General features: G+C 40.7%; 1 protein-coding gene across 1 annotated transcript in view; it reads right to left on the reverse strand.

The window, feature by feature from the left end:
- Positions 1-21,391, reverse strand: part of LOC110074859 (keratin, type I cytoskeletal 23) — a 28,796-nt gene extending 7,405 nt beyond the window's left edge. The window contains exons 1-4 of the mRNA XM_020785545.3: positions 20,872-21,391; positions 8,886-8,968; positions 5,174-5,330; positions 253-414 (exon numbers count right to left, since the gene is read on the reverse strand). Of these exons, the coding sequence (XP_020641204.3) occupies positions 253-414; positions 5,174-5,330; positions 8,886-8,968; positions 20,872-21,291 (822 nt within the window). The 5' untranslated portion in view covers positions 21,292-21,391. The remainder of the gene's footprint in view (positions 1-252; positions 415-5,173; positions 5,331-8,885; positions 8,969-20,871) is intronic.
- Positions 21,392-26,242: the final 4,851 nt, after the last annotated feature.

A 26,242-nucleotide genomic window follows, 5' to 3' on the forward strand; every position in this document is an offset into this window, starting at 1 on the left:
ACAGCTTCATAACACCCTGAGGTGCTATGTACCTGTTTGTACATAACAACTGTTTAGAACTGTAGCCCAGCCTTCCAAAATCACAGGTGTTACAATTGTTTTAGACCATCAGCTCCTACCTTCCTGGGCCTGCATGGCGATTGACCATACTGCCTTAGGATGACTGGAGGTATACTGCAAGTCATCTAAATTGGCAAAGCTACTAAACACAACAGTTTTCCCCACGTCCCATCTCATTTGTTCCAGGAATACCTGTTGCTGGAACCAGGCATCAAGGCTCTTCCGGTTCTTTTCTATAATTGTTTCATAATCAGCCCTTATCGCTGCCAGGATTTTGGCCAGATCTTCTTGTGGAGCTGTCTTGACCTTCACATCCACCTTGTAGTCCTTAGAAGAGCCATTGGCTTCCATCTCCTAGAGAAAACGATAGGGAGAAGGATATTGGCATATATCTCATTAAAAATTGAGAAAAGGAGAATCCATAGTTGCTTTCCTTCATATCTACCACTTCTTCTCTTTGGGTCGGAAACAAAAATGATTTTAAGGCGGACTTTCTTCTCTTTATCAATCTATTATTTGATCTTTTTCTCTCTTGCATGCAAGAACATACTTGATTCATGTGACTAATATAGAAAAGTACAAGAGAAGCATCTTGGATTGGGGAAATTCTCAAAATAGATAGGATCAAATAACACTTATCATTGTTAAAACATGGCAGTGGAAAAGAGCAAGACACGGGGACCCAGGGCAGGCCATGATCTTTCCCATCCCATAAGCAGAAATGGAATTGGCCAATAAGAATAATCTCTATGTGCTGATTTAAAAGGATCTGACATGGAGCACCTTCTCATTAAGACCTAAGACTTGCCAGAAACTTTCCAGACCACTAAGAGTCCTTTGGGGGAATATGGAGGCACAGCTTTATAGCACCCTAGGTCGATGTATGAGAAAGGACTGTGTAACTTTGAAGGGCAGGTAAAGAAAATTTGCAGGCCCCAAAAGCTGTTGAACTGTTAATCTCATCATACCACATAATTAGCCAAGTTAGCTGAGGCTGATGGGCACTGGAGTCCAAGAGCCATGGGCATGGTCCCACATCCTAGAAGGCCTGCCAGTGATCCAAGGAAAAAAAGTGCTCCTCCAACCTGCCTTGCTCTCCACCATTGTTCCTGAATTCTAAAATAGGTGTGCTTGTTCTAGAATACATGCTGAACATGGTCAAAAAGGGAAGTAGTAATGAAAGGGAGGTTTTCTTTGAGTACTGGAGTGCCAGATTATAGTCTCCCAAACTGTGCTACCACCTCCTCTTCCTCCTCCTTCCTTTGTGCCAAGAGAACATTGACTGCAGCATGTGGAAGATGATCCTGTTTCCCCAAATGAGTTCATAGTGTACTGTTAAATACTACAAAATCTGCAGGAGAGGCTGTTGGAAAATTAACAATGGGGGTGACAGTGGAGAAGCAGGCGAGGCAGAGGGAGGTTGGTTTAGCATAATGTGTACCTGCCTCTCTGGCTCATTCCCAACTATTGAGGAGCATTAAATAAACCATAGATCTTAGCCTGGAGAGAGATTTCTACCAGCCTTTTTTTAGTTCCGTGAGGCCTATGCTGGTGGAACAGGATTTCTAATCCTCATCTATAAGTGGAAAGATGTTGTCATCTTTGTTTTCTTAAAGCCTAAACTGAGACTTGGTGTCGCTCTGAGGGAAGAGGAAATGGACTGAGCATGAAGTAGTTTCCTTAAATATTTTCCTTGACTCCCCAACCCTCCATACCACAAAAATGCATTTAAAACACACACTTTGTATCTGATTTTGATTTATTCCATCCAGAAGAGATGTAAACGTTTCTGCTATATTTTTAAATTTATAAAACTTTCCTTATGTAGAGAGTTGATGGTTCTAGCTGTTCTTTAGTATTTCCATGCCATATGTTTACAGCGTTCTCAAGACAGCTTCAAACAAGACTATCAAAACAATTAAAACATTGGCATACATGGCGATTGTTTCTTTTTCTTAAAGCTCATCAAAAGCAATGGTTTCCTGTTGGTCATATGGGAGTCTTGCACTAGGATAGGAAAGTGGGGAAAGCTGGGCACATATAGGCTCCTCAATAAAAATATTTTATATATCAAGTAAACTGAGCAAATTAATGTATTCTCGAAGGCAAATTAAGCCATGGACTGGAATCCTAATCCTAAAGATTTACACACGCCTAGAAGGAATCATGTACAAATTGCCACAAATTTATGAGGTGCCACTAGTGTTCTGGTTGCATTCCTCTAACAAGGAACCTGACCAGCACAGCATTTATTAGCAACAATTTGCTATGGTGCCATATGTGATTTCACCTACAAATACATAAATTACCAATGATTATTTTGCAATGGCCACATGAGAAAGGACAAAGTACAGCTCATGTGCTTGTATAGGGAAAGGAAGAAGAGACAGTAGGGTACAGTGGTTGGAGTGGTAGACTGAGTCTTGGGAGATCTGGGTTAGTGTATTTTATTAACATAGTGTTCAGACAGCACAATGGGTGCGGTGGGTTGGGACCTGGGAGATCCAGGCTGTAGTCCCCACACAGCCATAAAAACCTCATGGAGTGTCTTTGCCTCAGACTCACATTAAGACTGGAAGGAGAGACCTGTAGATCCTCATTAGCTCCTCACGCAAAAGGAGAAATACATGCAACCAATAAACATATAATTTTCAGCAGATTTAGCCTCTTTGTGCAAGTCACAGTGGCTGACGTCTCCCCTTCCACACGCACCATTCAAGGCACCAAAGCCTTGCCCTCTTTTTCAACTGCCATCCTGCCTCTTACAGATTTGTGTGACCCTGTTTCCAAAAGTGAGGCTTCAAAGATAATAGTATTGTTTGGAGGGGGATGATGGGGAGGTTTGTGGCTTAGCAGACAAACAGATATTAACTGGAGATGCCTAGAATGATCCCATTGCATCACTGGGGCATGGCCAGTGCAAGCGAGGCAGTCAGGAGAACATTTTAGAAATAGGAGCCAGAGTGTAGGCTGCAGTTAAATGACTTTCTGCTGGATGTAGTTCTGTCTGTTCGAGAGTAACAAGGATTGACCAAGAACATGTTGTGAAAAAGGAGGTTTAAAAATCTTAGATCCTTAATAAAGTACAACTTGAAATCTTTCGGAGGGAGGCGGGAGTTTCCCCCTTTTAAAACTGAAATCATGTCTTTCATCTCTATAAATACATTTACAAAGCTATATATGCCCATGTTCTCCCTGAAAAAGCCATAAAGATTCCATGTAATTATCATCACATGAGCAGCTGATGAAAACACCTAATTACTATATAAACAACCCAATTATTAGACAAGTTGAACTGGTTTAGTAAAGTTCCCTTTGTTGCAATATTAACCTGTGGTTTACATGCTCTGAGTGTTTTGTGGAAGCTGAGAAGAGGATGCTAAAATCAGCAAGGATTCAAGGATCTAAAAAGACTGAGACACATGGAATCTATCATTTATTTACAGAGGACAATTGTCACAAACCTTTCTAAAACATACGTAGACTCAAGGCACAAGCTATTACTGTCCAATAAAACACTCTCTCATTTGTAGTTCATATTCTAGTTTCAAATGATTGATCTTCCCTTTAATATTTAACTGTAGGATCTACCTCAAGAAACTTTAATATGGCAATGGTTGCATTTCACCTGCGATTAGGTGGATAGTAAATTAACTGTTAATACTTACTCCTTACTTCTCAAATCTGATTTTTCTTCAGAGTCATTTGGGAAAACTATCATTCTCAGTAGCAATGAGAATGGCCAGAGAACTTTTCTGAAATATGTAACTCTTACTCTGAATTAAGGGGTATATATCACTGTGCTCTGTGTCAGCCCTGCTTATGAACTGATGCCCAGGGCTTAAATTATATGAAATGGAATTAAAATGGTCACAAACTGAAGTCTGTGTGACTGATTTCCAGTTCAGCTCCCCAGAGTTAAAGAGAGTTTTCTCTCTTTCTCACACTAGAATTTGGTGTCATCCAGTGAAGCTAAATAGTGGGACATTCACAAGAGATGGGGAAAAGTAATTTACCCATGACACTAACAGATTTAGCTAGGACAAGATAGAGTGATCTTACAGTGTGTAAAATGTTTTTTGCACAAGCACAGAGAGTATCCAGCCACTTACTCAATGACTGTTGCTTGAGCAGAAGAAACCAACAGGACTCTGTCCAATATGACAGATATGGCAATGGGTAAAAACTGTTCAGTCCTCTGGCACAACACAACTTGTGCCAGAGGACAGAAGTGAAGAGTGCCAAAAGAACGCTGTTTCAAATAAAGTAAAAAGGTTGAAAATGGGGTGCATCTGTGTTTAATTGACAATAATTAAGTGTTTGTTTGCTCTGTTGTATTTAAAGAGCTTTGCAAAGCAAAGTGTTTCTATTCCACAGAGATGAAAGGAAATCTGTTCTTTCATTTGTGAGTGATATTATTATATTCGGGCTGGCTTAAGGCCAAACCCCACATTCCAGTGATGCTTTCTAGTCCTGACAAACAGCTCAACTCACAGAAGTCATGTAAACTAGATTCTGAGGTAAAAAGTCTATGCTAGCATTCATCTGTGAACTTTGCTGGGAATTATTCAGTGCCTTGAAACTGTACCTGAAGGAGAATTTGGAAACTGTTGATCAACTAGCAGTTTTGTTTTTGTATTAAGAAATGAAGCATGGGCAGATAGGAATGGCCCTTGGCCAAGAGCATGTTTGTTGATTTGCACCTGTCATGCAATGGGTGGTGTGTACATGCCTTGACTTTTATGGCCCTTGTGGAAGGCAGTATACAGGCCTTCCTCACATCAAATATGTCATTGGACTTCAGCTTCCAGGCAGTGTAGTCAATGATGAGGAAGCTGGGACCTGCAGTACAGCAATCTCTGAAATGCAGTATGTTTCCCATCCTTGATAGAGCTAACAATGCACTGATGCAACTTGTTTATATCTGCTGGATCCCACAGAATTCAAAATAAACATGACTTGACATGTCAAAACCTCTCTTTCCACATGGAATGACAAGCTGAAGAGGATTAGTGGGCTAGTTGTTTTAAAAAAACATCATAGGACCTATTTCACATATGTGAAATTCAACTGATGCACCTTATTTCAGCAGATCTGAAAGCTCAAATCGTACCTTCTCATGTTCTTTCTTCCTCAGTATGTGACTTTCTCGCAGAGCTTCAATCTCCATTTCCAGGTCTGTTATTATGATTGTCATGTTGTCAAGCTCCTTACGAATGTTCTCAACATCATCCTGCACACTTTGTCGGAGGGCTTTTTCTGTCTCATATCTTAGGCAAAAAGATAAAGTGTTACAAGATTGGAGGAAACAGACCCACATGTGGTTTGGACCCACAATTTATAAGACTAACTTACCTGCTGTATTCCTTGTTCTATCTCCCACCTTCACACCATAACAAACATATAGGTTGGAAACACCCAAATGACACTAATTCATAATCTTCAGTGAAGCTCACGATAAACATGGAAAACCTGATAGATGAATCAGTGCTTAATTGGTCTTTGGCATGAAATAAAAATTGGCCCAAAGGGGTTGCTTCTAAAACCAGTTTGGCTGCAAGCAAATCTCATGGGACAAAATGCTGATTCGATTGGGCAGCCACAGGCTACATAATTTATCATAGTTCTGTAATTATTGTGTATACAAGGCGGTTATCTTAAGACAGCCATATTTGTCCAAATTCATTTTGTCCATTTTATTAGGATGAAAATGATTAAAGTCAGCTAAGGGAGATAGAGGGAGGTCATTCTTTCATACACATGTTGTATTAAAAATGTTCCAGCTTCATTCTCCAACATCTCAGGGTAGAGAGATGAAGAATACTGACAAAATTCCTTATTTTTAGCTGACTCAAGATAAAGAAACATTGTCAATGAGAACTTTTTGAGCTCTGTGAGATTCCTTACTTCCTAAGAATACAAAAAGTGCTCCTCCACGAATTTTTTTGTACAAAACATGTCTCTAAGAACTACTGTCATCTCCCTTTGTGAAGCTATACACACATGCCCACATATATGCAGAGTAAATACAGAAGGACTGGTTGATTGATTAAAAAGATGGAAGCTACCTATCCCACATCACTAATTCTTTAAAAATCCATGCAACAAGATAGCAGCTACAGTATTGTAGTTTTTTTACAGTATATTATTTGCATAAAAATCTTTCTCAGTAATGTGAAAACTATAATCAAAACCAGACCTGGACTGGACTATGGTCTTGGGCCCTTGGGCTATAAGCTGCCCAATCCTGTCATACACAGCAATGAACTAGCTGGACTAACTTAGGGCAAGGGCCGCTCCTCTGTTCTGAGAGTGTGAATATTAAGCATAACAATATTTGCCTGTAGAAAATATTTGCTAATATTCTCTTCTAAGACCTGATGGTATGAAAGCAAGCAGTGCATCATGTTTATTTAGAAACCTGTAGCCCAGGTTAAACTATTTGTGAACAGCAATGTTTACCATTTAGTATTCTATTTATTTTCCCACCTGTAATTTTCTTTGTTGGTACTGCACTGCAGTGGCGTGGCTGCTAAATTATGGCTGTGACTACATGATCAAATACCTCAGAATTTCCTGCATTTACAGTATGGATTGATTTGAAGTATTTTTTTTCTCTCGATCACATGCTGCAAAGGCCAATTTGAATTGGTCTGGCCCTTTTTTCCTTCCAACACAACTTTTTTCCTTGGACACTAGGGGCTTCTACTTTTTTCAAGTTGCACTGATTTGGATGTACTTTTTCCTGTGTGATCAGTTGATTTGTTTTGTAAAGACAGGGGGCGTGTCTGTGGGTGGTGTTTTGGTGATGTAGGCAGTTGGAGTGTGATGCTCTGAACCATGAGAATATCTATCCCCTGTTCCCCCTGAATCATCCTCTGATTTTTTATATTTTTTACATATATGAGATTAGCACTAGATCACCTTATCTCCTTATCATTGGTAGTGATATACTAGTTTAGCGCTAAATCACATTCAGACAAGAATTTTTTAAAGAAAAAAATTATGAACAAAACAGATACAACTGAGACAAAATAAAAGACGTTCCTGTGGTATTTCAGTACACACTAAGAACAACTTTGGAATGCTGCCACTTCCCCCAGAATACTGTACAATCCTTTCAAAACAGTTGGCTTGACAGAGAATCATAAAAGGATTGGCAGATGTGAGACCAGAAGAAGGAAGGAAAGAAAGAAGGGGGACTATAGACTAAGATGCAAATTGCATTGCAGTAAATGTGAACACTGAACTCCTGAATCAATCCACAGGTCCTGTGTGATCACTGACTGTGCATTCAACTGTAATACAGGCGGCAAATCAAATTGCAGCAAGATCAAATTGCTATGAATCACAGCAGTTTGGTTTGCCAGAGTAATCCTAGCCTAAGAAGGGCAAATTCTCAGAAGATGCATTTGGGTTTGTAGCCTTAGGTGTTCCTGGATTAATTGCTGTTTCCCCATTTCATCCTGAAAGCTTTGACGAATCTTCCACAGAAAGCTGTGGCCATCTTTGTTAGTTTCTGATTGTCGTGTATCTTCTTGTAACCTTGAAGCCCTTAAAGGACTTGGCTTCTATACACCCACGAGATTCTTATCTTTGTGCCTATTTCACAATCTTACCTTTGTTAAGGTAACTAGAGGTTAAAACAGAGATGCATGTATCTATCAGACACATGCTTGCGTGTTAACCAATAAAAAGGGGATGGGTTTCATCTTCATATGAGTGGGAAGGGGCAAAGGCTGCCTCAGTGCCTTCAGCTACTTTAAGTCATTTTTCCTCCCCCGGCTTCAGGTAACTGGGAGTGAACTGGGTTGGGGTGAAATTTCTCAAAGCAGAAAGGCACCGTGAGGTAAGGTGAGGCAGGGGCTGGTCTCGCTCTGTTCCCTCACATACTAATTTAAACAAAACAAAACCCGTCCTCAACCCTTGCCTTTTTGGTAAACAGGCAAGTGTACATTGGGCAAAACCAATAAAGGCGGTTGCAGCACCTTAAACACTAATAAGATTTTTGTTATGTTTGTGTTGCGGGAGGCATCTCACATCTTTAAATGCACATGACAGTATCTCTGCTGGGAGGCCAGTTATTGCTGAGAAATCTTTTCAATTTGGTGGCTGCCTATGTGCAACTATGGTTGTCTCACTTGGGGCCTGTTTGATAGACACAGCATTGTCCAGGGTTGTCACTAGTGATGCTTATGACTGATTCTAGCTAAGAACTGTAGCTTGTAGTAAGTGATATTGTAAACATGTTTATGAGTAACCTGGCCTTTCTCACCAGATTACTCACAAACATGTTCAAACTCACCCATAAACTAAAACATAGTTTGCAGAAAAAATATGACATGTCATGGAAATCCTCCACCTAGTAACCAATAAGAAGCTAGATCCATACTGGCAGCCACAGTATTCCCTCAGTCCATTGCTATGATTTCAGATTGGCCTATTGAGCAGCTTAATTGCTGGTCACTGATTTTATTGGCTTTGGTAATAATTAGGTGGGCAGAGATGGGAAACCAACGGCCCTCTGAATGTTAGAGAACTACAACATCCATCACACCTGTTCATTGGCTATGCTGGCTGGGATGATGGGAGGCAGAATTCAACAGCGCCTGAAGGTCCTCCACGCTGTAGTTAAGGTGTAATAAATATTATGATTCCCAATATGTTTGGTAATTTTAACCATGTTTAGCCTGTAATCTCCTGTGTGATGAGTAGATCAATTTTATTACTTAAAGCCACAAAATGGATTTTAAGGATTAATACCAAATTCAATGTCCTTGTTCAATTGTTGCTTCCAGTAATGAGAAGAACAGGAAAGAACTTACTTGATCCTAAAGTCCTCAGTTGCCATTTTTGCATTGTCAATCTGTAGAACAATGCCTGCATTGTTAACCCGTCCAGTTTCAATCTGTAAATAATAAAGATAGAATTAATCTCACTATGGATATGGTGTTTTGGTTTGTTGTTGGCAGTTGTGTTGGGACTTTCATTTTGAACACATTGGATCTTGAGGGGGAAACGTTCTGTGACATCTTGAAGGTTTTACCCTTTGCTAGTAGAACTGCAAATCTGGCCAAGTATGCTTCAAGGAGAATTGGGCTGCAGACTGAGTAATTCATTCTTGTGGCTCCAGAACCAGAAGATCATTGCATCTTATTCTGTGAAAGCTGCAGACAACCTATTAGTTTTCAAGGCACAGCTTTGAGAAATCACTTCGGAGAATTACAAGTTCTGGAGCAAGCATGGACAGCAGTCAAGGTGGCTTGGCAATACTTGTACTGGGAGTTATTGTTACTGAAAGGGTAGTTTTTCCAGACTGTCCACACCACTGAGGCTGTTTGTTACCATTGCTATAGACCAGCTTATTTTTGCGGATTCACATACTCATAGAACAATAGAATAATTGAGTTGGAAGGGGCCTATCAGGCCACCATGTCCAACCCTTGCTCAGTGCTAGAATCCAAATCAAAGCATATCTGACAGATGGTGGTTCAATTTTCTCTTGAATGCCTCCAGCATTGGAAAGCTCGCCATCTCCTTCAGGTAATTGGTTCCATTGCCACACTGCTCTAACAGTTAAGACATTTTTCCTGATATTCAGCTTGAGTTGTGAGTGGTTAGCTTAATGTTAGGAAAGAACAAGGTATAGAAAACATGGAGACCAAAACAAACAAAAAAACAAAAAATATACCAAGTCTTTTGTCCCTGCCACTGAACTATCCATTTACGTAAAGCATGGAAAATTTCTCAAGCTGAATGTGATTCACACACTTAGCAGGTTTGATATTCAGGCAGCCAAACTAATATCTTAGGTTCCATTGTTTAAAGTCAGGTTTTAAAACTGGCTGCAGAAACAAGTCTGGCAATTCACGTGCAATGGCCACTGCCTGGTGAGGGCTGATCCAGATGTCTGATGAACAAGGGTGGATGCTCCATTGTGCAATATTTTGGAAAATACTGAGAGCAATTTCATTTCTCAGATTGGAACATACTAATTGTGAATTTGATCTACTGAATCAATGCACAATTCTTTGGACTGTTAGGCTTGCTTGATTCTGTTTAGTTCATCTTATGTAATTTCCTCTTCTCCTAGACTAAAATGTGTTGCTTCTTTAGATTTCTGCTCTTGCTGAGAATCTTCATATAATATACTCCTTTCATTCTCTTAAATGGATTTATTCAAACTATTCTTTACAACTTGATGCTCTAATTTTCATTCCTTGGTTAGTTTTCTTGCTGCTGTGGATTGAAGAAAGTTCTCAAAGCATAATCAATAGTACAGTGGTGCCCCGCTTGACGATGATAATCCGTTCCAGGAAAATCACTGTTAAGCGATATCGTTGTCAAGCGGAAAAAAAAAACCCATTGGAATGCATTGAAAACCGCTCAGTGCGTTCCAATGGGGGAAATACCTCATCGTCCCAAATATGTGGGAACATGTTCACAGAGTATTTCTGCGGACACTAGAAGTCCTGCAATCACAGTCCCAGCAGGGCTTAAGGAGACAAAGTGTTGGGCTTTTCAGCCAGATTATTATGTCTATCTGCCATCCCATCCTCCTCTGTTCTTAGCTGCCTCACATTAGCTGGAGGGACCAGGAGATGGACTTTTACAGCAATAGCATAGTGCTAAGAGCTATCCTATCCCTGTTGTTATGCTAAGTATTTTAGGATGGTTGTTGTGGGTTTTTCAGGCTCTTTGGCCATGTTCTGAAGGTTGTTTTTCCTAATGTTTCACCAGTCTCTGTGGCCAGCATCTTCAGAGAACAGGAGTAGCACTTTGGGAGTAGAGTATTTATAGCTGTGGGATCAGCTTTTGTCCTTTTCAGGAGATGGGTGATTATGGTGATCAATGTGTTTTTGTTGTGGGTGTATTGTTATGGTAAGGAGGAGAGATTATCTGTCACTGTGATTGATGGGTGTCGTTAGCTGGTCTTTTGTGTGTAGTGATCAACAATCCTTGTGGCTGGGTAGAGTTTGTTGACCTTTTGCAGGCTGTATTTTTCAGTGCTGGGAGCCAAGCTTTGTTGAGTTTTAAACTTTCTTCTTTTTTGTTGAAGCTCTGCTGGTGTTTCTGGATTTCAATGGCTTCCATTTTAGGATGGCTTAATCTTTAATGGGCAATTACGACTCCACCTATTCCTAGTGGAAATGAGAGCAGCTACAACTGGTTTTTTGATAAGGATGTGCAATAATATCTGGCTGCTGTTTTTGGACTCTTCTTAGGGTGTGTAGCTAAGGGGAATTTCATAATAGGTACCTGCATTTATCACTGCACCACTACCCTTCCAAGGTATGAAGAATCTCCTACTGCCAGTCCTGAAATAATTGGTTTGTTTTGCCTCTGTTGATCTGGCATTTTGAACCTTGGTAAAATACGTATGTGCTTTATATTGAACTATTGCATTACTCCTATAGAATTAAAGAGTAACAGTTGGAATGTTTGTAACAGTCAGAATGTTGGCTGGAAGTTGAGAGCAGAGCAAAGCAAAAGCAAGGTGTGCTGCTTATATACCGCCCCATAGTGCTTCAAGCACTCTCTGGGCGGTTTACAAGTTAATTATGCAAGCTACACATTGCCCCCCCCCCCAAGTGAGCTGGATACTCATTTTACCGACCTCGGAAGGATAGAAGGCTGAGTCAACCTTGAGCTGGCTACCTGGGATTGAACCCCAGGTCGTAAGCACAGTTTTGGCTGCAGTACAGCAGTTTAACCACTGCACCATGAGGCTAGATCTAGATTCATATTCCCATCTAGCCATGAGACACACCAATTGCTCTTTCTAAGCCTGTCCTACCTCACAGGACTGTAGAAAGAAGGTAAACTGCGCACACCACCTGGGAAGCAGCATCCCAATCATGTTCCCCACTGATTTATATATACTTTATATAAATGTGTTGCACTGTTATTGTCAGTAGGTTAAAAAAAAGGGTTATCCCATAAAAATATGGAATGCTGTTTAGATATTGCACCTTAGACAGAGTTATTAAACTACAACAGATAAAATCAGAGCCCAGTTACATGGATTGATAAAAGAAAGGTATGAAACCTGAAAAATTCCTTTCGAATTATTTGTAAAAATGCACCAGAATGCTATTTTTTATTTATGAGTGTTATTACACTTACAAAATAATGTAATTATTAGTTGCATTGCTCATTATCCAAAAGTAACTATTTATAGGAAATTATCTTATTGGTAACTAACATTCCCAAGATCTGGAGGCAATCATGACTAATAGCCACTCAAGATGAGTTTGTCCAGTTCCCTTTGAAAGCTGTTGAAGTTTTTGGTCATCCCTACATATTGCCTTTGAAAATCCCACAGTTTTGAAACGTTACTCTTTTCTTTACTATTGCCTTCAGAATAGTTTGTGCTAGTGGTAGTCTGAAACAAACACAGAAAAACAAAAAGGAGAGAGAAAGCAATGTTTCCAAGTGCTGGTGAAAGGAATGCTGCTACCTTCATCCCCAGCTTGTGTCCCAGAGCCCTCACTTTCAGAGGAAGGCTTTATGCTCTAACTATGACATCCTCCTCATCCTCACGTGCCATTAAGTCAGTACTGACTTATGGCGACCCTTTTCAGGGTTTTCCAGGTAATGAATACTCAGAAGTAGTTTATAATTTCCTTCTTCTGGGGGTATTCTGGAACAATGCAGCTTGCCCAAGGCCACACAGGCTGGTTCTACTTCCAGGAGGCAACAGTGGGGAATTGAACTCTTAACCTTTGGCTCTGCAGCCAGATGCCTAAATCACTGAGCTACCCAGCCAGGTAATTCCTAGCTATGACAAGAGTGGAAGAAAATGACTAAACTTCCACTCTCTGTGTCTCAAGCATCTCCTAGACTGTCTAGCCTTTCCTTTCTCTGTCTTAAGCATCCTCATGAGGGCTCCTCTACTCTCCTTCAGCAGAATCACAGAACTGGAAGGATCCATGCTTGGAATGTATTCATTGAGCAAGGAGAGAGAAATTCTTGAGCAGCTCAAGTACATTTCAAGTACTGCCAGAAGATGCAATGCGGAAGATCTGGAAAATGTGGGTTGCTTCAGAAAAATAATTAAGAACCTTTTCATTCCAAGGTCTATGGTGTGTGGTTATTTTTCTTGAATTGTAGAAGAGGAACAGAAAAGAGACCAAACAACTTGGAATATATGATCTGTGTTTTCTTGGTTCATATTTTCCCAGAGTTAAGAAACATCAGAAAATTCTGGAGTCAGACACATAGTCTGTTGAGAAGGTACTGAGCTAAAAGTACATTGCCAAGTCTTCCTCATTGAGATAACAATGGAAAAATCTCTGTTTACTCTTTTTGAAGTTCAGTTTTTTTCTGACCCAGGCATGAAGTCTGTGAATTTTAGTACTGTAAATCCTTTGGAAGCAAACTAGAACGAAATCTTTGTCTATTGAATTTCACTGTTGCAAATGGGAAAGTTAATTCCAGAATAGAAAGATGAGGAACTGCACCTGAAAAAAGGCTGGTGGCCCTGATTCAGTACCAATATGGAATTTAAAACTAGACATTGAAAAAAATATGCATACACAGCCTTGGTCGGGATGCATGAATCTATCTATTTGAGCATGCCCTACATTTGAATTTTTAAAAAAATCTCAAATTCTTTCTACGCTATATAGGAAAATAATTGTGAATTTTGGCAAGTTCTTATTATAAATTAAGAGAAACAAAATTCTCACCCATTCCTAACTGGAAGTTCCCACAAATATGGAAAAATCTATTATTTGGCTGGCCTTGCCCCTCCAGAAGTACATTGAGATGTGCCAGCAAATAATGAATTGAACTTCACAGACACCAACCCCCTAGATGATGGCTAAAATCAAGGAAAGGTTTTCTGCAGACATTTCAAGCTCCAAATATTACAGATGGGCATGAACCAGAAAAACAGTGGTTCGTGGTGGTTGATGGTTTGGGGCTACCAATGAACCAAAAACTTTCCGAACTTTCTTTTTCAAAAAGAACCACAAAGTAGTTTTTTTTAAAAATTGTGTCTAGGGGCAGGGGAAACTATACCCTCACCCCCTCTGCTACCTTCCTCCTGCCTCTGTAGCCTCTCTACCTTGTGTTGCCTCCTCCTCCTCTGCCACTTTTATCTTCATAGACAAGCAGCTCAGCTTCCCTTCTGGGAGCTTGGCCTGCTGTCTCTGTGCACACGCATGCTCTGCATATGTGCTGGAGTCCCGGTTGAGATCAGCTTGGACCCCAGTACATGGGCAGAAGTCAATGCCCGGGCTCCTGGAAGGCCGTACTGCTGCCAATGGACAACAATGACAGAGGTAGAGGAGGAGGCAGCAGGACCAGGTAGGGGATGGAGGGCAGCAGGAAGGAGGCAGGGCATGGAAACGGGGAAGGGGGCAGGCTGTGGGGGCGAGGGCAAAGAAAATGGGAAAAACCAAACCATCAAACCAAGAATCACTTTAAAAGTTCATTGGTTTGGTTCATTTTGGTTTCTCAGTTTTGACAGACGTGAACCAACTCGAGCCAGCGAATCAGCAATTCCCTCCTCCTCCTCCTCCTCCTGTTGTTGTTGTTGTTGTTGTTGTTGTTGTTGTTGTTGTTGTTGTTGTTGTTGTTGTTGTTGTTGTTGTTGTTGTTGTTGTTGTTGTTGTTGTTTTGGCTTTGTGCCCATCTTCTCTAAATATTAAACCAGAAGAGTCTAGGCTAAACTTACAGAGAATAAAAGCAATACATTTTGCCAAATGGATGAATGTTGAAGAGTTTCTCCCACCAGGACAAGAATCTACCTGGACTGTCTGGAAGTCACATTATAAAACTCTTGAAGTGGAATAGAACGATTAAAGAACAATCGAGTAAAATTAGGCCACTTGGACACCTAACAAATTTTCTGTGACTGTGGAGAAACTGAATCAATGCAAGACTTATGTGCATGCAATTTATGCCCCACCACATGTACAAAAGAAGATCTAGCAAATGCCCAAGAAGTAACCTGCTTCTAGTCAAAAATATCTTAACGTTTTAATTTGTTTTTAATTTTGCCTATATTTCACATACATCCATAATTATAAATTCTGAAACACTCTGATATGAATAAAGAAAGAACTATACGATGACACTCCAGAGAAAGGAAAATATCCCCTTGGAGAGACAGATGCTTTATAAGAATCTTCCTCAAACAAGTGTCATGAACATGGTGGACTACAGCACCTCTCATATCTACTGGGAATGATAGAAGTTGTAGTCTAACACAGTGGTCCCCAACCTTGGGCCTCCAGACGTTCTTGGACTACAACTCCCAGAAGACTTCACCACCACCTCTGCTGGCCAGGATTTCTGGGAGTTGAAGTCCAAGAACATCTGGAGGCCCAAGGTTGGGGACCACTGGTCTAACATATCTAGAGGATGCTAGGTTGGAGAAGGCTGCTACAAAATGTCTACTTCTTTACCATGGTCTCTGAGGATGAAGAGGCATGTTACTGGTGATGACAAGTACTGTACAATGCAACACTTCAGTAGGACAACAGGTTGAGGGAGGTTGATTTCTAGCTAGAATGCAGAGGACAAGGGTTATCAGGAGGAATGTATTTCCAGTCTAACACTGATTTTTGCATGTTTTCTTTCATAAATCCATTCTATCCCATTTCTCCAGTAATTTTTTTAAACTACAGTACATGGGAATTTCAACAGAAATACATTATTATTATTATTATTATTATTATTATTATTATTATTATTATTATTATTATTATTATTATTATTATTATTATTATTATTATTATTATCATCATCATCATCATCATCATCATCATCATCATCATCATCATCATCATCATCATCATCATCATCATCATCATCTCACTCCTATGTCAACATGGATTCAATCCTAAAATATGCTTTCTTGGGCATCCTAAAATGTGGATTTATATATATTTTATGATCCTCCCCCCTTTTTGTAAAGGACAGCTGGGTTGCAAAGCTATGGAATGTCAATACCTTTGCTGTGATCCTGCACAGTGCCCCAAAAGCTGTTGTGAACCACCAAGTCAGTTTGCTTTCCACAGTTTACAATCCACAAGTGCCTAGACTACGTGACACTAGAAGGAATCACATAGAGCAGTGGTCCTCAACCTTGGGCCTCCAGATGTTCCTGGACTACAACTCCCAGAAGCCTTCACCACCACCTCTGCTGGCCAGGATTTCTGGGAGTTGAAGTCCAAGAACATCTGGAGGCCCAAGGTTGGGAACCACTGACATAGAGGACTGCCTCTGATTAACTATGGTCGCCTTTGGCAGGCTATCTATGTGTCATAGTTGTCTTGGTGTTTCTGGGTGATGGTTGCTGTATCAGCAACAGATCCCCAAAACTGCTAACATTTCTAACAGTGAGGGATGGAGTTATTAGGGCTTTGCATGATTGCTCCAATTTGGTCTGGAGGCCAGTTCAGGATTTGGGGATGGATCCTAATTCAGTTCCAAATGATTTCTTCCCATCCAGTTTAATACAGTCTCTGGTTCTGAATCAGTTTGTCAATTTGGATTGCAAGCCTCTTATTGGCTTGCACTGGAAAACTAGAACAGCTATAACTTCTTTCTTTTTGCACTGAAGTAGACAGAATTTGGAGACATAATCGATCCTAGTGAGAGGATTAAACCTGTTACCCAGCTAGCTTCAGAGATGTGTGCCAGAGGCACTTTAAAATGTTTTTTAAAACAAAAGCATCATAACAGGTAAAAATAATGTACGCCCTATTCAGTGCTACTTATGTCTCGTATTTGGACTGATCTGTGGATTTCCTTTGCTATCTAGACATCCCACTTCAATCTGGACCTCATACAAATTGTCCAAATCAGGCAGATTTGGTTAGTAGTTCAGGCTTTGTTATCTAAGACAAATCTTTATTTTGAGCCAGGAAGATAACTTCAGTCTCCAACTGGCAGAGCCCCTTTCCTGTCTATTCAACAGAAGAAATGCCAGAGGCAGAATCTGAGGAGAAAGCTTATGAATAAAGCAAAGGCAGTTGAAACCTGAGGGGAGAGAAGTAAGGAAGAGAAAGTATGTCTGTCTTCAAAACACTGGTTGAAACTGATTGTGTAAATTACACTGTGTGAGGCCTTGACAATTTTTTTCAGAAATAAAAGATTTCTGATTTCTTCCCCAAAGGTCCCAAAGCTTCTGTAGAGTTTCCTTCATCACTGGGAAGCCGTTGGGTGCTGTGGGACAGGAGAGGGAAGTCTTTGATTTCTGAAAAGCACAGCTTCTTCTTTCCTGTCCCACCATCCTCACGGCTTCCTGGCAATGAAAGGGATTCCATGGCAATTGCAGGACCACTGGGAGAGAAATCAGCCATGTTTTACTTCTGAAAAATCATTGTGACTAATGGCATCATCAGCATTTCACAGCTTAACTCATGGTAACAGGATTTCAGCCACCTCTGAGAATATCATGATGGTTGACCCTTTTTTCTCAAAACTATCTCTCTCTGGTGAGGTCGAAGGCCAGCCAGAAACTGGAGCTGTTGCTGTGTGTAAAAAGTTACCTAATGTTTGGGAGCAGAATCACTTGAACTTTTTCAGAGTTCTTTGTAAAATCCTCTTAACACTATGGGAGTTGCAACCTGACTTTGTTCAGATCTAGAAATGTCCTTCACAAGTTTAAACCACAAGTTTGAGAATAACCCAACTTTTTGCCTTATATGGCAGCATGGATAAAAGTCATTAATCTGCTTAGTCACAGAGATTATTGGCTTGTTGAATAGGTTTTATTATGAGACTGACATCACACTTATGTGAGTTTCAAGCAGAGCTTTCTGTATGTTAATGTAGACAGAAATTATTTTTGCCTATAGAAATATTATATACTAGCAGGGTAGGTGGTGTTTGTCAGAATAAACAACTGGTGCTTTTTCAGTAATTAGAGAGGAATGACAAAATTTCCGACAAGATTTGCTGCAGCATACTTAGAGACAGCCATTAGAGACAGCCACCCTACCATTAGGTAGAGTCAGGCAGCTACTTTGGGATGTCATGAAAGGGTAGCAAATTATTAGTTATTTCTTTCTTATTCTCATATTTTTACTGCCACAGATGGGGAGAAATATTTGTAGGGTGGACACATAAAGTGTCAAAAAAAGAAGCATCATCATCATCTAAAGAAGAGAGCAAAAGAGGACACTGATCTCCATAAAACTGCATAAATGAATCGATATGTAGGGAAACAAAATTAGAATTAAATATTTTGCAGAATCACCTGAGTAGGCAAAACAGTGACCAGGTAACCAGTGTGCCTGTTGAGTCTGCCAAACAAGAAACCATTGTGGATGGGCAACTTCAGGTTTTGTGATCTGCCTGCTTGTGAATCTTTATTGTTAACCTATTCAGCTGTGTTTCTGACTAGACAAACTAAAACCTACCAGACCCCTCCTTGTCAAGGTTTACTGTCTGTAGTTTAGGATAAAATGAGGGCAGGTTCTGATGTGATGCTTCCTAATATGGTATGGATATCATGCACAGTTGTGGCTAAATTGCTAATACCTTCCAAACCCTCTGAACTCTTCACATCACTTTGCCTAGTGTGTGGTGAGCTGCATGAAGGCCATTGGCTGCTCATGGTCTCCCCATTTTTACCCCCTCATTGAGTATCCTCCAGAATTCTTATTGTTGTGGTTGCTTAAATATGGGGAATCATAATCCATGAACTGTGATATTCCTTGAAACCAAGGTACTACCCCCCCATGTCAATTTGTTATTGGGAAAAAAGTTTTAGAATGAAATGAAACAATATAAAACAAAACATGGGATATTTTAAAAAAACATACAGGGAATTCCAGCCTTTTTAGGGTTTGGCAGAAGGCAATGGTGTTACTTGTGGCAGGTCTGGAATGAAGATAAGAAAGGTCTGGATTTTTTGGACTTAATCTCCCAGAATGCCATTGCTGATAGTGACCACTAGGCTGTGGGATTTTGGGAGCTGTAGTCCAAAAGCAAATCTTGACCATCTCTGGTTTGGGGAGATATAACAAATGGGCCCTGAATACTCCAAAGCTGTCCACCTGTGACTTAATCCATGCCACCTGCAGCTGATCCAAGTCACACAACCTTTTCTATACCCATAGTTTGAAAAACACAAATAGTGACAAATTAATAGAAACAGCCCTAAAATGAAGAGAGGCATAATGACCTATCAGAGTAGTGGAGCATTCCTCTGTACCAGATTTACCTTCTTCTTGGGGTAATTCATTATATATACCAGAAGGCATTATTACAAGGGGATGTATGAGATGAGTGGGCCATCCAGAGATATTTTATCACCTGAGGTGGAGGATGGTGCCCCGCCCATTCCATGTCTGATCCACTGATCGGCACTAGTAATGGGCTGGTATTGTCCATCACGCCCAAGAACAGAAGTTCAGTTTATGAGATGCTACTTGGCATATCCAGAGCTCACGAAAAGTCTTCACCATCTATTCTCAGGTACCTGCCTTGTTTTGCTTAATGCTAGAGCTGACCCAGAGCCGAGGGGTGTAAAAAGCAATTACTGTACATACACACTAAGGACAATTAATGCAATCATTTTCCTCAGCACTGCTTTATCAGAGCCTGGAAAAGTTACTGTTCAGGACACTTTAATTCCCAGAATCCACCAGGTAGCATAATAATTGACTATGCTATATGTTTGAGGATTATGGAATTTGAGGTTTTAAAAAACAAATTTCCAAGCTCCAGTATTGATAGCAGTGTTTGCTTATAGAAAGAAATCAGAAGTTGTTCCCGGTCTTATCTGCTTGGTGCTCAACAGAATTTCCCACATACAATGTTTTGTATCTATTAAATGGCTTCAGTGTTTACTTAAATCCTATAGGTAGGAACAGATTTTATAAGACATTTATTCATCTTGACCAAAAATAATTCCATTAATTGAATTTAATAGGAATGTATGATTCACTTATAGGACCAATGTTTTCTGAGTAGGAGGCAGACAATTTTAATTTTTCTTCTACATGTCAGTTTTTAAAATCTTATTTTAAAAACTGACATGTATTTTTAAAATTGAATTCCATCCAATTCATGAAGATGTATGTATATTTAGGAAAGTTCTTGTAAACCCAACTGCCAAAACAAATGAAATTTTCATTTGTCTCTGATTCATGCTCTTCAAGAGGAAAACAGATAATGTAATATTGTCAAATATTATGTCTGTGGAAATAGCAAGCATCATTTCAACCCCTTACTATATGAAGCATGAGCAAACTGTAACCTCTACTCTGTTTAGAATTAAAATCATGTTTTATGAATATTTGAAACACAGTAAATAGTTTGAATATGAAATGTTCAATATATTCCTTTCTAAAATTTAATTTTGTCCTTCAACATGGTGTTTTAGAGAATTTTGTATAAAATTATAGCCCTTTCCATGCTCATGCACATTATAAAAAGTAATATTAGTTTTCCAAATTCAATATATCAAATTATTCACTGCATATTATATATTTCACCTCTCCTTGTACTTTGTTTGCCACATACTATGGTTGCTGGAGTTATAAATCAGGACTGATCAAAACTTTGTCATCGTAAATCCCTAAATTTCCCAGCGTTCATAGTTGTAAAAGCCTTGAATTAGGGAAAGATATGTATAAATTATTTATAACACGTGTGTGAGTGGGAGAAAGACTGAGAGAGAGAGGGAGAAGGAGAAGATAAGAGATTTATAAGAAATGTTCTGCCTGATTTCACCAGAAACACATTTTTGGAGTATTGTGTCAAACATTTACGAGGCAGCCAGCTGATCTGCAGGTGAAATTCCCCTGGAGAGAAATGTCAAACAATACACATTTTTTGACTTACCCGCTCATGCATGTCTATGATGTTTTGCTCGTACTCTGTGAAATCACGCTTGAGGCCGTGAGACCTCTTCTGGTGCCACTCCCGGATGCATCCCTCCAGCTGAGTGTTGGCCTCCTCCAAGGAACGCACCTTGTCCAGGTAGGTTGCCAAGCGGTCATTCAGGTCCTGCATGGTCTGCTTCTCATTCCTGTCCATGAAGAGGTTCCCATGGCTGCCACCAAAGCTTCCCCAGCCTGCCCTGGTGGCATCAGAGGTAAGCCAGATGGGTCTTCCGAAGGAGATGGGAATGTGTGTATTGCTACTTCCTCCATGCAAGCTGGAAGCTCTATAATAACCCCCACCGGCGTGTGTGAAGCTGCATCCTCCAGCCCCTCCGAGAGATCCAGAAGAGAAGTGGTAGAGACCTTGGCTGGAGCACATCGTGTTACCTATTAGAAACTGAATGTACACACACGCCGGCTCTTTCCCTCCCTCCTGATTTACTGGCACTGCCTGAGAAGTGTCTCAACCTTCCTTCAGCGCTCTTAAGCCTTACCCTGTGGGAGTTCCCTTATGTTAAACAACAACACCAACATGAATTGTGTCATCACAAAATACGTGTTTCCTCTTAGTCAGCCCTGAAAGGCTATGAGCCTGCAAACGTGCCTGTCATTCTTTGGAACAACAATAAAACAACAAAATACCAAAGGTTGTAAGCTAATTTTCTCGCTCTTCCTCTCCCTCTCTTTCTTTTTTCTTTTTTTCCTCTCCATTATAACACTGAGGTGTGCCTACTCAAGGGAGGGGCATACAGCAGAGCTAGAACAGGCCAGAGTCTGCTTCAGGTTTCTTCAAATCACATGGCTCACTGTGTTGTTAGGTTTAGTTGTTTGCAGTAGTAAGAAGAACTACAGTACTTGAATTACTTGCAGGATTGAAAGCCAGAGAAAAAGCTAGGCTTGTGTTGGTCATGTTTAAGGGGCTAATGCTCCTGAGTTCCATTTCTTAAATCTCTGCATTTGTAACATCATTTTTTAAAAAAATCTTAAAAGCTTAGGAGCTTAGTAGCTTTGTGTGCTAATCAAGCCATTATAGAAACTGTTTTAAGAACGAAAGGTTGTATAAATACATTTAACAAAGCAAAAACGAGTTCTGAACATGAATTCAGGAGTTCTGGGCCAACCACTGCCTCTGCAATTATTCTTCTGCACCAGAGCGTGGTTACTTGTAACATGTTATTTTGGGGGTAGTCTAGTCAGTAATATAACTAGCACCCAAAGTTACTTTTTAAGAGCGACGAGTAACTTCTATGTTACTTAGGTGTTACAAGTAGCACCTGGTTGCATTCAAACATTACCTTTAAAAGGACATCTTAAGGCAGTTTTGGAGGCATTTAGATCAGCATTTTTCTGGTTGTACAGTGGAACCTTGATTTATGAATGTCCCTACCTGCGAACATTTCGACTTACGAACCCTCTATTCTCAAAATTTTGCTTCAACTTGCAAACAGAGCCTCCACTTAAGAACACAAAAATGCAGGGGGAAAGGGTGGGAAATTTGAATTTACTGTTGGTGGCAAAGAGGCTGTTTCTTTGTAGCTCTTTCACCCCAACAGTTAGGCAAAGGGATGTGGTGGGGGTAGCTCAGAGCCAGGAGGCTTGAGCCTCCTGGGTGCTCTGGCAGGGGCAGTGGAGGCAGCAACCGCCCAGCACTGGGTGGCTTCAGCTGGCCGGGTTTCTTCGGCCACTTGCCCCCGGTCGCGGCGGACGCAGCAGTCTCCCAGCACCGGGAGGTTTGAGCTGGCAGTGTTCTTCGGCTGCTCGCCCCCGGCCACGGTGGAAGCAGCGATTGCCCAGCATCGGGAGGCTTGAGCTGGCCATGTTTCTTCGGCTGCTCGCCGCTGGCCGCGGCAGAGGCAGCAACTGCCCAGCGCTGGGCAGCTTGAGCTGGCCGGGTTTCTTTGGCCACTCGCCCCTGGCCAGGCGGAGGCAGCGGTCTCCCAGTGCTGGGAGGCTTGAGCTGGCCGGGTTTCTTCGGCTGCTTGCCTCCTGTTCGCTCCTCACTGCCCTCCGCCATTGGAATTTCCCGCCATCGGCCCATGGAGGGTGGCGTGGAGCAAGTGGAAGGCGAGCTGGGAGACGAGTGGCTGAAGCACCCCGGCCAGGCTCAAGCCTCGTGCCTGGCGGTTGTCACAGCAGCAGTGGAAGTCCAGAACACTGAGGAGGCTTCGGACTGCTAAGGTGCTGCTTTTTCCTTTTTAAAAAACTGTTCTGGGTGGGTTTGGACTGTGGGGTTATGTTTCTGTGTTGTGTTGTTTTGTTTTGGATTTTTTCCCGTCCCAGCGTGGGACTTGCTCTGTTTATTTTTATTTTTGGTTTTTAAAAAAAATGCTGGAATGGATTAATCCCATTCCCACGCATTTCAATGGGAAATGGTGCTTCGACTTACAAAGCACCATTCCAATACAGATTAAGTTTGTAAGTCTAGGTACCACTGTATGCCATTCTCTTATCAGTCTCTAAGACATACAACCTGTACAAGAGGAAAAATGTGTTTGCTGCCTTTCACCAGGAGAAAGGTGGCATAAAAATAAAATGAATCAATCAATCAATCAATCAAGAAAAGCTAAGAACATTTCCCTTAACTTGTAGGACTGATAAGGGAAAGGTGTACAACCCACAGTGCAATATCAGAATTTGTACTAGTGGGAATCCAAGAATATTTCCCAGAATTTTGCTGTCCCTTTAGTAAGAACAATACAACAATACAATACAACACAAGGAATTGCCTATGCAATTGGAGATTCCTAATAATGATGGCAATGTGGCTGTTGATAAATAATGGCTGAAATCCTGTTGTGCAATTGAGCAAATGGTGTAACTTTGGAAAGTGAGTTGCCTTAAGTTAAGAAATCTTCATAGACATGAAAAACTCTGTTGCATAACTTAGTGTGTGGTATATTAAACCTACAGAGGTTTCTTAACATGTGACGATTCATGTTTATAAGTTACGCCATTTCTGTAGCTGCAAAACAGGATTTCAGCCAATGAGTGACATGTGTTTCTGTTCTGAGTTTTGTTTGCATGCACAGGTGCACACAGCAGACTCCAGGGAGGCGGTGAGCAAAATTCCTTTTAGATAATCCTTCAACTCTCTTGTTGGGCTCTGGTGGACATGGCAGTTGTGGCTAGCACTAGAGATGTAAAAGAATGTTGTTGCATTTGCCAGCCTTGGGTTGTTGTTGTTTAGTTGTTTAGTAGTGTCCGACGCTTTGTGACCCCATAGACCAAAGCACGCCAGACCCTCCTGTCTTCCATTGTTTAATCAGTTTATTTAGCTCTTCTCAAGACTCATTACAAGAAGAGATTCTGGGAATTTGCAAAAGATTCATATAACTTATTTTGGAGGAATAATGTGCACACATAAATAATGCTCATGTTTAAAAATGTGACATGTAAAAATGTACATAATGGAAAAATTACAGACACATTGGTCAGTGGCAGAAGACTAACTTAGAGACCTGGAGTGGGCATCAATGGCAGGCTTTGTCATGGACCTGAGCGCAACCTACTGATACCAGGGATCAGTGCTAACTGGATTCACATGTTATTTGTCCACATTTTGACAGCTAATTCAGTAGATTAGGTGTTGTTTAGAACATTGCCCCTAACACTGACATCTATTTATATTTCCAGTTTTCATCAGTCATTATCATTCGGTGCGACACTCTGACACAGCCTTCTCCAGCCTTCCCTGCTAGCATGGCTGTGCTGCCTGAGGGTGATGGGAATTGTAGTCCAACAAATCTAGAAGGAAAAATGTCAGAGATTTTCATTTAAAATAATAGTAAGAACAGACATGGGGCAGGCCAATTTCACCATGGATTCAGTGTACAGAAAGCAAGGCCCCCATTTCATATCCTCATGGAGTTTTCCTATACTGTTTGTTGATGTTCAATATACATTTATGCTACACCATAACTTCTGGAACGACCTTTCACACAAATTCAAAATTCAGCCAAATTTGAGAACTAAATTTGCCCTTGTGAACATTCTCAAAATTCACTTGAGAAGTTCAGCTTAAAAGAGTACGGAGATGTGGTTTTGTTTTAAATTTGAGGTTGCCATGATGAATTCAAGGCAGTAAGCTGAGTATTACTTTGCCAAATATTTTTACCTGTTGGGAAAAAAAAGACCAGGAAAAAGAAAAGGAAAATAATTTTAAGGTAGGGGACAATAGAATTCAGATTAGAGTATTTGCAAGGAAAATTAGATTCTGGGAATTTGCTTCAGATCACATACACCACACCTTCATTTCCGCTTTTATAACATTTTTGCATAGATTGGAGATGGTCTGTTAGTGATACTTTTGGTGCTACTGACTATAAATAATATATGTGGTTACTATTGTTTGTGACTGTGCAGCAACACTGGCACTTGTTACACCTAGAAAACAGTGGTAATGGGGCATTACAGTGGTGCCTCGCAAGAGGAGCGCTCCGTTTTACGAGGAAATCACATTACGATGAAGTTTTTACGATCGCAAAAGCAATCGCAAAACGATGTTTCCTATGGGGGAATTTCGCTTTGCGATGATTGGTTCCCTGCTTCGGGAACCGATTCTCGCAAAACGACGATTTTCCTACAGCTGATCGGCGGTTTCAAAATGGCTGCCGGGTAAAAAAAATGGCTCTCCGCTCTTTTCTGGGATGGATTCCTCGCTGCATGGGCAGCGAAAATGGCTGTGCTATGGAGGATCTTCGCTGGACAGTGAGTTTCAAACCCATAGGAACGCATTAATCGGGTTTTAATGCGTTTCTATGGGCTTTTTAATTTCGCTTTACAATGTTTTCGTTCTGCAGCAATTTCGCTGGAACGAATTAGCGTCGTAATGCGAGGCACCACTGTATTCTCCATCTCAGCTGGAAGCTAACCTGCCTACAGCCTCCAACAGAAGAATCACCAAGGAGCTCTACTACTGCTCTCTTCACATCAGCCTTCTGAGATGATTGCCTTGCTCAGCCTAATAGTAGAGCTGGCTCCTGTGTTTTGGGTACTGTTTGTAACTGCTCTGTACTAAACTAAGGGCATTGTGAATATACTCAAAGCTATCCAGTCTTATTACATCATGTGTTCCTGAGATTGCTTGCTATTGCAGCAGGCTTTTATTTTAAAGTATAGCATGTTTAATAATTCCACTAGCTGATGCCAAAAGATTATAATTGTTGATAATCATACGCGAGTGAATTAAGCAAAGAAGTTGGCACAAAAGATAGGATGGGGATTTTTTTAAACATGCAGTTGCTGATTTGTTTTTCTTCCCCAAGGCCTCACTCTTAAATGCAAACAAGATCTAATAGAAAAAAAGCATCAGATTTGCATTTAATGCTGGC

The sequence above is a fragment of the Pogona vitticeps genome, chromosome 6 (assembly GCF_051106095.1).
Source record: "Pogona vitticeps strain Pit_001003342236 chromosome 6, PviZW2.1, whole genome shotgun sequence".
Taxonomy (NCBI): domain Eukaryota; kingdom Metazoa; phylum Chordata; class Lepidosauria; order Squamata; family Agamidae; genus Pogona; species Pogona vitticeps.